The 16,573-nt window shown below is 39.3% G+C and overlaps 1 protein-coding gene across 2 annotated transcripts in view; it reads left to right on the top strand.

The window, feature by feature from the left end:
* rprd2a (regulation of nuclear pre-mRNA domain containing 2a) overlaps positions 1-9,832 on the top strand; it is a 23,886-nt gene extending 14,054 nt beyond the window's left edge. The window contains exons 4-12 of one of the 2 annotated variants that reach the window (XR_013771729.1): positions 12-64; positions 189-315; positions 463-638; positions 2,114-2,456; positions 3,485-3,682; positions 3,953-4,135; positions 4,246-6,242; positions 9,481-9,668; positions 9,759-9,832. Coding sequence is in view for 1 of the 2 variants with exons in the window: in XM_079259072.1 (XP_079115198.1) it covers positions 12-64; positions 189-315; positions 463-638; positions 2,114-2,456; positions 3,485-3,682; positions 3,953-4,135; positions 4,246-5,951 (2,786 nt within the window). In the remaining variant the exon portion in view is untranslated. Of the gene's footprint in view, positions 1-11; positions 65-188; positions 316-462; positions 639-2,113; positions 2,457-3,484; positions 3,683-3,952; positions 4,136-4,245; positions 6,844-9,480; positions 9,669-9,758 lie in introns of those variants that run through there. The other variant, XM_079259072.1, reaches the window with a different exon arrangement.
* The last annotated feature ends 6,741 nt before the right edge of the window (positions 9,833-16,573 follow it).

The following is a 16,573-nucleotide window of genomic DNA, read 5'->3' as shown; positions in this document are numbered from 1 at the left end:
TTATTTTAAAGCTCCTGTCGAGTCTAAAGCAGATCTACGGTCTAAAGTTGTTGCTGAGTTTGTGGTAAGCATGACTTTAAGTACACCCTAACTCAACTGCATCATTTACACAGGAGCAGAGGAGCCATCTTTGTTTCCTTTATTCAAAATCTGTTTGTTCTGACATGACTGACTTCCCTCTGCTTTAGCCCCAGGCACTGATGGAGCAGCTGTCCAAGTACAAGAGATCTCTGGAGGAGGTTGACCTCAGAGAGAAACAGCTGGCTGCTATGAGGGTTGACATCTTCAGTTCTGATGCCCTCAAGAAACTCAAAGGTACATGATGCAGTCAAACCTTTACTGCTTTACTGTCTACTTTACACAAGTGGGATATAAAGTTAGTTCAGCATTAGTGAAGAATTTGTTGTGTGTGTATTTTTCTCTTTCTTGCAATCTTTCCAAATTAATTTTCAACTCTTACAGATAAAGCAGGAGGAAAGAAGTTCTCCCGGGACTTTGAGGAAGGAAGTGCACAGCTGCACGAGTTTGTGAAATTCTTTGAGAAACAAAGTAAAATAGGTCCTTCACTCATGGAAGCTCTCAGCAATGCAGATATCTTCTATGAGATGCAGTATAAGGAGGTGAAGATTGTTGCTAATGTAAGTATGAAAATAATTAAATGTCAGATGTTTCTTTAGCAAACTATGACCAAAGACACAGGTTTAAAATTTCCATCCTTGAGGGCCAGTGTTCTGCAGGTTTTGGCTGTATCCTTGCTCCAACACACCTGACATACAGTAAATGGATTAAACAGCCAATGAAGCTCTGCTCAGTGGGTTATTAGTTTGAGTCTGGTGTGTTGAAGCTAGATACATAGAAATACTGCAAGATTGTGGCCTGTGATGACTGCAGCTGGACACCCCCAATCTAACATTTGGTTTTAAAAATCCATATAATGTAATGGTTTTCTGTCCATTGAAACAAATTGTTTCTCTGTTTTAAAAGAATTCATAAAACATATTTAAGAGCTTGAACATTTTTTGTAAATTATTGACCTCATGCTGTTACCTATTAAAGTAAAATTGCAGCATATTCTACATCTAAAAATGTTCATTGAACCCACTCCTTGCGTCCAGGTAAAGCTAATGTTGCAGCAGTTGCTTCTAGTATTCACTAAATTTGACTGATCTTAATAGGACCTGTGTTACAAGGCAAATTGAAACTGGTAACCAGCATAAGGAGGATGTGCCAGGCTGTTGTGGCTGTCCCTTTTGTGAAATGAATAACACATTTATTCCTCCAGACTTGAATCATCGAATCCAATTGACGACATTAAAAATGGTGCACTGTTTAAATAAGAAATAAACTGGATTACCAACAGTAAAGATAAATGACAATAGGGATTGTTACAACAACAAAAAAATCAACCAAACACCTTTTTTTTTTTTTTTTTTTTTTTTTTTTTTTTTAAGGTTTTAGGGCTTTAGCAGACTAGTGCAACTCTTTTCTCAAAGTGGTTGTGCTCTGAAAATGTTAGTCCATGTTAGTCCAACATGTCACATCCACTCTGACCTCTTTGCACATCTTCGTACCGTCCCAATGTGTGCTTTTAACTAGGATGCCAAAAATGACAGCCAACCTCTGTATTTCAAAACCAGCATCCACAATGGTGTGATGCATTTAAGTAAAAAAAAAAAAATTAAATGAATTTTTTTGTATTGTGTAGCCAATAAAATTATTCCTGACATTGTAACCCTCTCGTAAGACAGGAAGCAAAGTTTTTCCATCCGTCAACCGGCAGTTAAACTCATCTGTCATAAAGACAGAGAAAACCAAGCATTTTTTAAATGGCCTTGAATTTCCCAAAAATCAATAAAAATTCTTGCTTCCAATATTTGGCATGTCTTTTTCAGTTTTTTTTTAGATATGAAACAATTTGAAAATCATAATTTCTTTTTATCTTTTAGACTTTTAGACATGGGTTTTATGTCATACATACATTAGACACACCTTTATGTAAAACAAATAAATAAAATGAAAGAGGCAATGCATGGTTCAGGCTGCATTGTGCATTAAACAGTAACAAAATAAATGGTGGACTACTAAAGGAGAATGGAATGTGTGTTCTCTTTAGGCCTACCAAACATTTGCAAATCGGGTGTCCCATCTGAAGCGAAAGCTGGATGCCTTGAAGGCTGCCTTACCAGACCTGGATGAGTCACCCATCCCCTCGCCGTCTGCAGATGCTCCATCTCCAACAGGGTCAGAGTCCCCTTTTCACGGATTGGAAATGGCCCATCCTGATCCAGATCTTGACGGTTCTGCTATGGATGATGAAGCAGAGCCACCAGCACCAAGCCCGCTGTCCTCACCGGGAGGAACGCCCAAACACATGCTGAATCTCGGGGAGAATGACAATCGTGAAATAGAAGACATGGAGCTGTCTGATGAAGAAGTGGACAGTGGCGGGATCATAGGTGAGCTTTTTTCCTGCATTTGTATTTGTGGAAAACTGTAGTTTTTTATTGTTCAAATCTAATTGGGAGTAGTTGCAATGTTTGTCCTCATACCTGTGTTCTGTAGCTGATACACATCTGTGGATTTGATCAAATTCAGGAATGTTTTAAGGCATTTATTATGACGATTAAAGTTAAAGCTGGGGTAGGTAATGTTGGGGAGTTAGGAAGATGTGAAAGTGGCACCCTGTCTTGGCTCCTCCCCTTCTGGCGTTGCTCTTTACGTGATCCAAGGCTTTTATCTTACCACCAAGGAGGTTATGTTTTTATCTGTTTGTGTTCAAGATAACTCAAAAAGTAATGGACGGATTTTAATTAAATGTTTGCGAGTTGTTGGAAATGTGAAAAGGAAGAACTGATTTAATTTAGGTGGTGAGCCAGATCACCGTTTGGATCCAGGAATTCTTTAAAGGCCTTGGCGGAGGTTTGCTTTCTCTGAATGCTTTTCTAGTTCGCGACTTTTTCCACCAACAATTTTCTCTTTCTTGGCTGTTTAGTGGGAGGAGGCAAATAAACCGAGCTGGGTCGGGGAAATCCTTCCTGCATTTTCTCAGCCTTCCGAGTTTCTTCGTCACTACTTTGTATTTTCATCCTAACACACTATTTTTATGTAGGTTGTGGCTATCAGGTATGTGCTACTGGAGGGGGAGCGGGAGAAGGAGAGCCAGGAGAAGAAGTTTACAAAATATAAGAAATATAAGATTCACCCCAAATGTTTTGATTGGTCAAAGTTTTTACAGATTTACAGTAAACTGAGGGGTCTAACTATATTTCTCATGATTACAAAATGTATAGTCTACTATCAGGACGGGGAGCCACTTCACCCAGAGTAAAAACAAAAAAGTCTGAGAAAGATTACTTACCCCAGCTTTAATTTAATATGAGCCACAGTTAAATGCATTGCAGTGCAATAACAAAGTAGCTGACTTAACACCTATCTGCGTCATTACTCAGAAGTCACATCTCTTGCTTTGTTGCTTTCACTTCAGTTGAGGAGCAGATTGAATCTGTGCCCCTACCAGAGGTGTCCACTGCAGTCCCAACAAAAAGCGAACCATCAGTGACCGCAGAGTCTCCGATCCTAAAGGTCCCACTCCCTGTTGCTTCTACAGCTGCTCTGGACAGTGTTGACATGGGTAAAATTGGCTCCATCCTCAACAATTTTAGCTCAGTCATGAAGCAAACAGGTGAGTGCTGGTGACTATTCTGTTTATTGTAACTGCTCTGACTGATGTGGTTTTTTCATGGCTTGGTTCAGTTTCTTTTTCTTGTCATCTGCTGTGAAAGATCTAACTTTGAAAAGTTTAGTTAGACTGTGTCTACAACATGAAAATGAAGTCTGATTGATTTCTTTTGAATGTAAGCAGTTAATTATGCAGCAGTGATGCTCCTAACAATGGTTAGTAAGAAGTTGCTTTATTGGGCTTCAAAGGATAAGTGAACTTTCTGTGTTTCAGCAACGGGAGTAGCGAGTCCTCACACAACTGCCCCTGTCGTCTCCTCTGTGAAGTCCACACCTGTCATCTCAATGGCCACACCAGACCCCAGCTCACTGGTCAACATCCTCTCCAAGGTGGATGTGAGTCCTGCAGACCTCCTCAGTGCTCTATCAAAAGTCCAAGGCAAAAGCAGCCTTGAGGGTGAGAACAAGGAATTTTTTTTTAAATTTTTTTTTTTAGTTTGTTGTTTATTCTACAATAGAAGAAACATTCCTAAAACACCTTTATGTAATTTTCTTTTTGTCACTTAGGCATCACTTCTTTCCTGAGCAGCTCGGCTGCAACTGTTGTCCCAGAAACCTCCAGTACAGGCAAGATTACTCCCTCTCCCTCATCCACATCTGCATCAGCAGCACCCTCTCAGAGCTCTTCTCTCTCCTTTGTAGCACCTGTGCCTTCCTCTTCAAACTCTATTGTACAACAAAGCTCAAGTACTCAAGCATCTCCTGAGACTTCCAACAAAGCGTCTGCTTTGGTCCAGGCTCTCCACAGAGACATGGACTTGACTACAGAATCAGAACAGTCTGTTTCTTCTGCAAGCTTAGAGTCTAAAATTCATAGTTTCCTGCAGGGAAACCCTGCTTTCAGTACATTTGACCTGGGTTTTTCTACAAACCCATCTCTAGGACGTGATCATTTCATCCCAGTAACTGGCACAGAAACACAGGATGGGACCCCAGTGCGGGATGAGGGGGGAGGAACCCCAACACAAGATGAGATCATGGATGAGCAAGCAGTTCTCCCATTTGCTTCCACCACAGATCAGGTGTTTAGAGGTGAAACTGCTAAAACGGCTCCTAAAACCTTAAAGAAGAACATCTTGCAGAACTCTAACACTCCCCAGCAGCAAGCTCACCTACAGCCAGGTGCGACTCAGAATGGGCAGGCCTACCAGCCGAACCCACATGCTGCACATGAGATGTCAGAGCATGGGATCACTACACCAGCTGCACATTACCAGCCGATATCTGCTCACACGGGGGAACCGCTGCCTGGAGAAAGACCTCCAGGCAGCAACACACATATAGTTAGTGGCTATCAAGGGACGAATGAACAAAATTGGTATGGCGATAGTTACCCACAGGGAAGCACTCAGCAGCCCAGTGGCTACAATACGTCCGTGCCCGGAGGCGCTAGAGAGGACAAGACTTTAGATCTTTACTCCTACCCAGCAGGGCAAACTCAGGAACCACAAGAGTTTGCTTCCCAGCAGCCGGGGGGCACTGCAGCCTCTCCTTTCTTTGGAAGTGTGCTTCCTCCTGTCCCGAAGTTACCACCTCCCCCTCTTACTTTTGACGGCCCACCACCCTCAATGAACAGTGGGATGATTCCCCCAAAGCAGCAGCCAGGCCCCAGCATAGACGTTGGGGGGTTGATTGGAAACAGACGGGACAGCCTCATCAGTGGCATGGTGGTCCATGACCATCAGCACAAGTCTGTGTTGCCTCCAAACGACTCGCCCTATAACGCTGAGCCACATTATCCACAACACCCTGAGTTTTTACCTCCTCACCCAGATGACGAGCGTTACCGGGAGGATGTCAGATTTTACCACGATGAGCAAGTTAATGCCCATCCCTTCAATGAAGATAATTTCTACCCCCCAAATGATTCATATTTCCGACCAGGCAGTCCTCCACATCCATTCCCCAGAGTTCGGGGGCGTATAACTCCTCCACTTTCACCCTCAAGCGATCCTTACTATGCCCATAACTACCATCAGCAAAGCCCCCCTCCTTTGCAATACACACCAAGGCGACCACCACCTCATCCTGTTATGCGACCGCCACATCGGCCCCCTCACCCGGCACACCACCAACACCCCAGAGGACCACCTCGTCCACCATTCCCTCGTTTCCTTGGTCCAGATCCAAGATTAAGGGGCAAGCGTCCAGGTTTAAGAGGAGGGGGTCCAGTTTTCCCACCTAAAAGACCCTTTCTACCCCCACGATACTGACAGAATATTGCGCCTGAAAACTGACTGTATGTCATGAAGGGAGGGCAGATTAGCTGGTTCATGAATGTTGACATCTGTACTTCGCTGCAAGAAGTCTTTGAAAATCAATGATTGAACATGAGTCCCAATGCAAGCGCAAAACTTGGTGTGGGAATCAAGGAAGAGTGGCTCAGAAGAAGTTACCAGAAGACTACAGGATGTTTAGAGGGTTGAGGACAACAGCAGACAAAAAGCTCACGGAGACTCTAAGAAGGCTGAAGAGTGAAGACCGAAGAATAAAGAAAATAAGAGGTGGATATATAAATTCACTTTTTGTGTTATTTGTTCCAGTATGAAACATTGCATTAAATGTTAATAAGCATCAGTTTGCTATAAGTCAGTGTGAGTGCATGAAATTCAGATGTTCACGCAGTCAAATGTTCGTTAAATAGTCCCACACCGTTCCCAAGTGTTTTGATTTTTTTCTTTTTGAAATCCCACGTTCAGTTTGAAGATAGTTATTTTTGCTACAAAGGTAACGAAAATGTTTCGACTGTTATTTAGTTTCACGCTGAGCAGTTTTGACTGCTTCTCTTACACACCAGTCTTATCCCTGCGGCTTTCAGGAAAATATCCAATTACTTTCTATTTGGGATAAGAAAACCTGAGTGTATGATGCAGAACTTCTGTTGCTTTTACAGCAGCATTTTTGGTCTATTATTTTTCATTGTTCCAACCCCAAATGTCCTATTTGTGAGGCGAAGCCGTCTCCACCAGTGCGCAACATATCTCCAATGATGGTTTTACGTCTCGTTGAGTTCCTTCAAGAAAGTCAGAAGTGTAGATGAATAGAGCGTGTGAGGAGTGTGAGGAGGTTTTTTTTTTTTCTTTGTGTTTTTTTATGAAGCCTCTGACGCCGGCGCAGAAGTATATTTCTGGAGGAGATGAAGATATTCGTCTTCAGTTTTATTTCCTTGTATTGACTAATAAAAATCTGAGTTTGAAAAGTGTGTTGTTTACTTTCTTTCCTGTGATCTTTGGACTGTTGCACCACCGTCCTGAACTGCTTTTGCTTTTTTTTTTTCCAGATGCAAACGATAAATTTAGGTGCAGTTTATTAAATTAGCTTTAATGAAAAAATATCCACGTTAATCTCTTTTTTTTTTTTTTTTATTTTTTTTTTTATTTTTTATTAAACAAATAAAAATACTCTTCAGGACAGAGATCTCAAACTCTGGTCCTCTAACACTGTGCTATAGGCTTTAGATGCTTATCTGCTTCAACCCACTTAGTCATTGTGCAGATTTTTCATTTAAACCGGTTGTGTTGAACTGGGGAAGCATTTAAAACCTACAGGACAATGACCTTAAAAAAACATTTGAGGATCCTACTTTAGAAACTTTTAAAGTTATTCACAAACGTATTTAAGTCCTGCTTGCTCTCTCTCTAAAAAAAAAGAAAAAAAGAAAAAAAAAAGGGATTTCATAATGAAGTTAAAGGGGCAGTACAGTGTGTATGTTTGGAGTATTTGTTCGCCAAGCTGAATAAACTCCAGTGATTTTGTACCGTTTAGGCACCTTATGTCCCAGTTTTTACCAGTTTTGTCTTAAGGACCCACAGCCCTGCATGTTTTTGTTGAGAGATGTCTAATTGGTCCTAAAGATCCACAATCCTGCAGGTTTTAGATCAGGGATGTCCTAAGTCGGTCCTCAAATGTTGTTGTCCGTTAAGTTTTCCATGTATCCCAGCTTCAACACGCCTGGCTTACCTTAAATGGATCCAACAGCCAATGAAGCTTTGCACAATGACTGATTAATTTGAGACAGGTGTGTTGGAGCAGGGACACATGGAAAGGCTGCATGATTGCAGCCCTTGAGGACTAGAGCTGGATGCTCGTTTTGAATTTTTCTGTACTTTAGCACATAAAGAAGTTGAAACACGCCTGGTCCAGCAAAGCAGGACACTTGGCAAAATAGTTTGCAGGTAGCCGTAGAAGACAACTGTTTTTTATTAGCCCTGTTTGCATGTGCTTACTATTTTAAGAATATTTGGCTGTATGTCTTGATCCGATGTGGAGACTAGAATTTATTTATACTTTTAAAGGAGTCTGTACTCGTTCCATTATGTTTTAAACCTGTTGAATTTTCAGCTTGAAGTTCTTGCTTGCAGCGTTTTACTGGATTGAGCTTAAAATACTTTGGATTTTCTTGCCATATCTCCAGGAGATTGTTGCTTTTTAGAGCATTTAACTTGAAGTGTGAAAAGGAAATTGATATGAAGTCAATTTTATTTTAGAAGTGCTTAAATTGATTTCAAAGGTAGAGTGAGCTTGAGGTAGTAGGGGAAATACCCAAGGTCCCTACATGTTTATGGTGTTAACTAATCCTCTTATGGCAAAATAAACCTCATAAACTAGTCTGGAGCTCTAGTTGAGCTTCATTTTCTACCTTGGCACAATAAAGAAACACGTGACGGACTTTAAATTGTTAAAATCACTTTCCTGTGGTCATACTAAACAAAAAACACACACAAAAAAAAAAACAGATTTCTCCCAGATGAGATATATACATGACATCCCAGGTGGTTTTGTGAAATATTGTAGCTCTCTAATCCTTCAGGTACTGAATTTTTTAAAAAAAAATTAAATTTAGATGCCAAGAATTCAAAGGGTCGTAGCTTGGGGTTAGAGGTTAGAGGTTAGAGATAAGGCATACAGTAAATGAAAAAAATGTTTAATAGGAACCAGAGTTTATGATGGGAGTAAATTGATCTTTTTCTGCATGTTGGAAGATCTGCAAATAGCCGAGAAATACTTCGCCAGCAAACTGTTCAGTGCATGCTTGCTCTGTAATCTGACTGAACACATCCTCTTTAGCTCAGTGAGTTGTTTCCAAGCTAAACACCCCCCCCCCCCCCCCCCCCCCCCCCCCTCCCCCTTTAATAAAACTTTTTTTTTTTTTAAATACAAAGATTCATCGCGCAGGGGAGGTTTTGGACCGCTCTCTGGAGACATGGCCTGTTTCATGTACTTGATGCTGCTACTTTGGCATTTTGGGGGTTAGAAAAAGATAACTGTAGGAGGGAAATCTGGCATTAGATCAGATAAAAGTAAAGAAAAATAGATTTGTAAGCAACATGCAGCTGTAAAAACCTGAAAAATCCTGTGCAGAGAGGTCAGGTGAAGCCGCCGTCGCCAGGTGTCAGTAGATCTTTCCAGGATCATTTTATAAGGATGCCACTTTGTCAAATAAGCAGCTGCTGCTTCAAAGATGGAATTAAAGCAGATAACTAAATTATGCAGCGTTTATCTACTGTCACACTCAGGATGTGTTAGCAGCTTTTTTTTTTTTTTTTTTTTAAATCTCGGGGGCTTTGTTTATTGTACCATAAGTCTTCTAGTGCGCCTTTATAATTATTTAATCTGTGTTTACTGGTTGACAAAGTGACACATAATGCAGGTTACACTTGCACAGATCTGCTTTCCTTGAATTTTAACGTTGGTGCTTCATGTTACATCCCCTCCCTCCTTCCTCCTGTTCCTCTTCCTCAGGGATCTGGAGCCACTTTGATGTGTCTGATGTGATGGAAACCTTTCCCACATGTTAACTGGTGGAAGTGGGGAGGGCGAGGCTCTTTGAATCCCGTTCCGCTCCTGGTGATGGCTCTTCACGGTCTGTTATGAACGCTGCGCGCGGCCGCAGCTGGGTGAGCGCGCACTGCTATGCTTCAGAAATGACAGTAAGTGCCACCAGCAAGGCATGAAAACAATCGATACAGGCAGGGGGAAAGTAAAATGTTGAAACTGCGTCTCTTTCTTTGGGTGTTTAGGTGTGTGTTTGGCTAGAAACGATGGAGAACAGGACAGAAAACTGCAGTAAGTAAAGTCAGGTTTATACAGCAACAGGTTCAACAGCAACTGAATGTGTGTTTTTGGTTGAAATAAAGTATTTTTTCTACTGAAATAAAGAGAATTTTGTTGTCTTTTGATTGACTTGCAATATACACCTGACGTTGTGATTAGTGTTCTGGTACAATGTGTGTATCCATTAAGTGTGTTTTCAGGCTTTTTAATGGACTTTTGTGATAGTATTTTTAAAAAAAATTATAAATTATTTTTTTACTTTGATTTATTGACATTTTATTGAAAGGTTTGCTGGTAAAATAAGATGATTAATTGTGATGAAGTTATTACATTTTAAGATAAATATACCTCTTTTATTTTTATGAATTTATTCAACACCTGTGATTTTTTTTTTAACCCCCATTACATATTTTTCTTGTCATTTCTTTAAATAGTCTTCAGAAATAGTTTCCCGGGTTTATTCAAGAACTCTCTAAAGCTCTTCTTTGGATGATGGCTGCCTTTTGTTATGTACTCTGTCAAGATGATCCCACACTGCTTCATTAATGTTGAGGTCTGAGTCATCACACCATAAGAGCTGTTAACCCAGGTCCAGTTCTTTCATCATTTAGCATGCAGCAGCCTTATTTTTATCTGCTTACCAGCCACCTTCGCACATAGACCTTTCAGGCTTCAGTGAACTGTCAAAAGAAAGACCAGACCTCTCATTTTCTTTTTTCTGTCCTATATTTCAGTTACAGCTCATCGACTGTCATTTCAGAATCTATTTTGTATCTGTCAAACTGTGTTATCTTTAGAATTTTTCATCGATTCAGCTAACAATTGGTTACAGGTTCGAGTCTTTGACAAGCTGCGTTAGCAAGAATGCAGCTATACAAGTTGATTTTTTTTAAAAATTATATGTAGATACACAATACTGGTTCATTTTGCAGAGTTAGTGTCAGTGTCAGGCGTTTCAACCACCCCACATTGAATAAAAGCAAAATTTAAAATATCTTGCATTCGTATGAAAATTATACAATGACTAGACAGAAATTAAGTTGTGGAGGACAGCCAATGTCCAGATAAAAGCCTCAGAAAGCTCAGAGAAATATTGCAGAGGACCACTTTAAAACATAAAGCATGACTCTTGAAAGCCAGAAATAAAGAACAACTTAAGACCTTTGCACAGTATTCCATAATTCTGAAACCTTCCCTGGAGAGACTTATGTTTTACAAAGAAACATTTTTTTAAAGGTGTTTTATTTATGGCACTACCTGGTACCATATTTACTAAACACAGATTGTAGATACATTTGGACCTAATCTGGGCCTCTGCTGTCACTTACTGCTGTTGGCGCTAACAGTTGTTGTGTCTGACAGACATAGGCCAAAGATCATCAGCCAGGCTTAATCTGAGTTATGGCAAGTGCTGTATGCATCAGTTGTAACCAGAATGAGCTGGTCTTAACAGCCAGCAGATTTAAGCCCCGTGTCGACTGGATCTGTGTGTCCAGCAATGCTCACACTGACTCCACTGTCCTGCTCAAGGTTAATGTGAGCCATATTTTAAGGAAAAAATTCTTTATATGTGTAATGGATGTGCTATTTGTGGTGCTTCGTGTCTATCGCAAAATATTAGATAGGCCCTCAGACCTCAGTGTCACTGTCTAGTAAAATAAAATGGAGCTTATGAAAGCTGGATGAAGAGTTCTAATTTCTAACCAGCTTCTCTTGTCCAAAGAGACCCAAGTTATTAAATCTTCTTGGTCAAATAAATTCACAATTACCTCATAATTGAATTGATATAAAACCAAATTAGCTAGATCTCTATTAGGTATAACTTTATTCTAACCCGTGACTTTGCTCTACAGACCTGTGCTTGTTCTCATGAATAAAAATAATTTTATTCCAGCTAGTCATGAGATGCAAAACATGAACATAAATCCAGCTTCATGTTAAAAACCAGCTAATGTGCATGCCAGGTCATTATATTTCCTTATGAAGTAATTGTTGAAATAAAAGCATAATCATCAGTTAATGTTAAACAAACAAGATTCCTTCAGATATATTTTAACAATCTGAAGATTAATGTTCTAATTAAAATCAGAAATCTGTTTATAGCTAACCAGTCAAACAATATATAACCAACAGCCAATATAAATAGTCATATGATAGTGTATCATTAATATTAAAGGAATTTAAACAATGTACACATTTCCCCCCTTCTCTTGGTCATATCAGAACATAAAAGTAGTTTTTTTGCATACTCTCCCTGAAGTATTTAGTCCGAATAGTGGCATTAATGTTAAAAGCAAAAAATCCCCATGTAAACCCACAGATGCATCTGTTTTTTCAAGTCTTAGCATGTGATCTTATTTAATATTAACATCCTTCTGGCTGGCGTCATCATATGCGTTTAGTCTGTCACCAGATGTCGTCGTTGGCTACAATCTGCCATCCATTGTGAAAATAACACAAATCACATTCGCTAAGAATTTATTTAGTCTTTTTTTTTTCTTTTCTTCTTCCTTTTTTTTTTTAAAACCCCTGATCAACTCAAGTTTCAGTTTGAGCCTTCACCACACCTGCACTGTAAGATTATGGTGGCGTTTAGGGGCGGGAGGCAGATAGGATTTAGTGACTGATGGCAGATGGCAGTCTTAACATCCGAGACAAGCCGGAGATATTCTAGCGTCGGAAATAAAGGAATTAATGGTGAGCCCGCAGAGAGATTTGTGCCCAGAGGTTTGCTTAAAATAATCACCATAATGTTTCTGCCGCTATTTGAGCCAAACAGGTTCAGATCGTGACTGCTTTGAAGTGCCGTCGTGTGCGCATGTCGGGTGTGTGCAGCCTGCTGTCATGTGGGCTCATTGTTTACATGCTGCCGAAATTTCAGAGAGGGCGTGTGGGTATGTGTGTGTGTGTGTGTTTTGTGGAATATAAATTTTACAAACACACTTATGGAAGACATGCCCTCTCCGTCCCAGCAGAGAGGTCATATTGCATCCCTGATGATGTGACATGAGTTAAGGCATTGCATTTCAGGACCATGGCGAGCTCCACGGCGAGAACAAAAGGCGGATTTGAAGCTCTTTATGTCAGGGAGTGTCTGCTTTTTATTGTCCACATGAAAAAGGAAAATATTTCCTGCCCTCCTTTTTTTCTGTCATGTTCCCCTTTCTTTAAAAATTTAACCCCCTTTTCATGCTGGTGTAGGTTTGAAAATGAGCTTACACATATTTTCATTTTAAGGGAACATATAATTTTTTTTATTTTTAAAAATGTTTTTTTTTATTATTATTATTATTTTAATGACTGGTGTGTCTTAGTTGCTACCAGAATTGTGCAGACTTTACACACGATCTAAAAACTTTCATGAATGTTTTTGTGTACTAAGGTAGTAAAATGTCTGGTTGAATGTGATTGGAAACATTTATCTGTTGGAAAGTATGTACTATGTGTAATGACTGATTTGTTAAGAGTGAACCTCTAGAATTGTCTCTAGTCTTTTGCATATAACTGTATGAAAGAGCACAGTATAAATAAAAGTAATCCTTTGGTGAGGCTTGATAAAAATCATTAAATGTAGAGGGGAAAAATGTCCATCTATTCATTTTCGATACTGCTTAGTCCAATTTAGGGTTGCAGGATGCTGAAGCCTATACCAGCAATTAGCAGGCAAAAGGCAGGGTACACTCTGGACAAATAGCCAGTCCATCACAGGGCCGACACACACAGAGACAAACAACTGCACACTCTCACATTCACTCATAGGGAAAATTTTAGACAGTGGGAGGAAGCTGGAGTACCCAGAGATACCCATGCATAATAGGGAGAACATGAAAAGTCCACACAGAAAGGCCGCTGTTTGAACCTCCCCTGAGCTGAGGCTTGAACCTGTAGCAGGTGTAAAAAAGCAAAAAAAACAAAACAAAACAAAAACAAAACCAAAACAAAAAAAAACTTGAGTTGCAGTCAGCTATTACTTCATAGCTCAGTATGTATCAAAATTTTTTATCCACAACCACCAAGATAACAGGTAGATGATTACCGCCATTACTGCGGTGATATGTGTGATATGTCAAATGAGTCATCTTGCAGCCAATCATCGTAATGGTTGGAAAACTGTCAAAATCTTCATAAACAAACAGGATAAAGTTGTTTATAATGGATTCAGATCACCACTGTGACAAAGCACTGACAGGTCAGATTTTTAATGATGCATGTGTATCAATGTTGCAATAAAAATTTGAAGGTGCTAATTTAGGAAAAGATCATGTCTGCATAAATGGTTTAATTCTGATAGCTCTGATGAAATCCCACATTTGTTTGATAAATGCAGGGTATATAATGTTTACAATTATCTGGCATCCCAATAAATGATCTTGTAAAATGATCTGATTGCTTGCCATCACTAAACTCATGATTACGAATCCTTTTCTCTCTAAACCAAACCACAAAGAGACAGTTTCATCATGACATGTTGTGTTTACAGGAAACTGAGGTATGTAGTAAAATTGTGTCCGTGAAGGTGATAAAAGCTTTTCTTTAAAGAATATATCCGTTTTATTTCTGTCCATGAAAAAGGCCTAAAGTGATTGTGTGAAAGTATCATGTAATTAACTAAATGTAACTCAGAAATAAAAACAACATGGTGATATATTATGTTCTTGAAATCCCATCTAGGACATGTTCATGTTTAGAAGTGCTGTGGGCTATTGCAGCATATTTTCTCATACCCCTCTTATGAGGATTTTCTGACTTCAAACTATATACTATTAGCCAGGTAATTCAATTAACCAAGTCATATTTCAAGGTTTTATAGGCAATGATTAAGAGTAAATCAGCAGTGCTGAGTGAGTACTTATAGGCAGACGCCACAATTTGGTCAGAATAAGACATAAGTAATTAATCTTTATGTTTCTGACTTGTAAAACTCTGCACATTTGTGGGGCTATCATTGCCCTGTAGACTCCGAAACTGGACAACATAACTTTGTGTTCCAGCCTAGATGACCAGATGACTGCTACTTTTTGCTCTGTGGCATTGCATGTCATGCCAGTAACTGGCTATCAACACACTGGTTGTTTTGGCAAAGAAACCAAGAAGATATTATTGGAGAATGCAATGAAACAAAAAATAAATAAACAAGAGAGGAAATTAACAAATAAAATAAGTCAAGATTAGAGTGGCTTTTACTGCCAAAGAAAACACTTGAGAATGAAACCTGCTCCGATATGTGTGTTGTATTTCCCTCCGCCTATAGGGGGCAGTAATTAGCGTTATGAATCTTAATAAAGGTTAGTATTCAGACCTCCAGCATGACAGATTCGAGTCAAAACATGAATAAAAGACATAATTTACTAGATAAGTGTCTAAAGAAATGAAGGGAAAGTACAAGAGTGTTTAATAATTATGTAAGTGTCTTTGTTTTCCTCCATTTTTAACCTGTCATCTTTCTCGCGGTGACGGAGCTGGTAGTTTGGCGACGGTCCCTGGCGGCAGACATCACGGCTCAAACAGCCCAGGGGAGGGATGAAGCTGAGATGGACAGGGAGGGAGACACCGGCTTACGACGTCAAAGGAGTACAGACACACATACAGGGAGAGGAGAGGACAGCCAACCAGACTGCCAATTCCCCACGGTCTGCTGAAGGAAGTCTAAATATTAATCTGTCACGAGACTGTTTAGTAAGAGATTTGTTTGTTTATTTTTTTCTGTTTTTCTTTTTAAAAAAAAATTTTTTATTCTAGATTTGTTATTTTAAAAACCACAAATAGAGAGATAAATACGGAGCATCTGTAAGGAAAGAGTAGTGGGGGGGAAAAACAACATTCAGGTCTAGGAAAGCACGCTCTTGCCGAATAAAGGACCGTCGCTGGATGTTACTTGTGTTGTTTTAGGGGGCGTGCAGGCCTAACTTGTTACAAGGATTCTAAGACGCTCCGACTGACAAATGAACTGAGAAACTGAGGTTTAATAACTAAATAACAGCAGGAGGGGGAAGAAGACAGGCATCTACTGATCGCGCCCTATTCTCTGCCACGACCAGCACCACAGGTACCTTTCTTTTAACTCCTTGTTGTCTTGTGTTTTTTGGTCAAATGTGTGAAATCGCATCCAGGTCATTGTTGTTGTCACCGACGTCTTGACAAAGGGAGCGCAGGTCTCCAGCTGTGTTGACTGACACGCTGTCACGTTCCTGCTGGAAGTCGAAAATAAGCGGCCAAGGTTTGCATGTAAGCAGGGAAAGGTTTTTTTTTTTTTTTTTTTTTTTTTTAGGATACTACTATTAAAACAATCCACATGACTAATTATTTATTTCATTTTTTTTTTTATTGTTATTGTTGTGTCAGTGTAAGTCAGAGACCATTTATGTTAGTTTTGTTGCTGGGAATCATGTTCATTGGTTCATAATATGGATGTGACGCGAAAAATAAGAGTTACTATTATTTTTATGATTGATATATATGTGCATTTTGTGGTTGTGTGGAGGTGAAACTCCAAATAAGAGCTTAACTAAATATAAATAATTCATAAAGGATATATATATATATATATATATATATATATATATATATATATATATATATATATATATATATATATATATATATATATATATATATATATATATATATATGTATGGTCCATTCAAAATAAGATTGTCCACTGCTGCCAAAAAAAAGGTAGTATTTTAGATATATTGATGCATGTTTTTTTTTTTTTTTACGTCACTTTTTCAAGAGAAGTGCGATTGTTGTGTTTTCCTGTGAAATCTGTGCCATAAATTGA

The sequence above is a fragment of the Telmatherina bonti genome (assembly GCF_933228915.1).
Source record: "Telmatherina bonti genome assembly, chromosome: 19".
Lineage (NCBI taxonomy): Eukaryota > Metazoa > Chordata > Actinopteri > Atheriniformes > Telmatherinidae > Telmatherina > Telmatherina bonti.
Note: the sequence above shows the minus strand (reverse complement) of the source record. Positions and strands in the feature narration are given on the sequence as shown.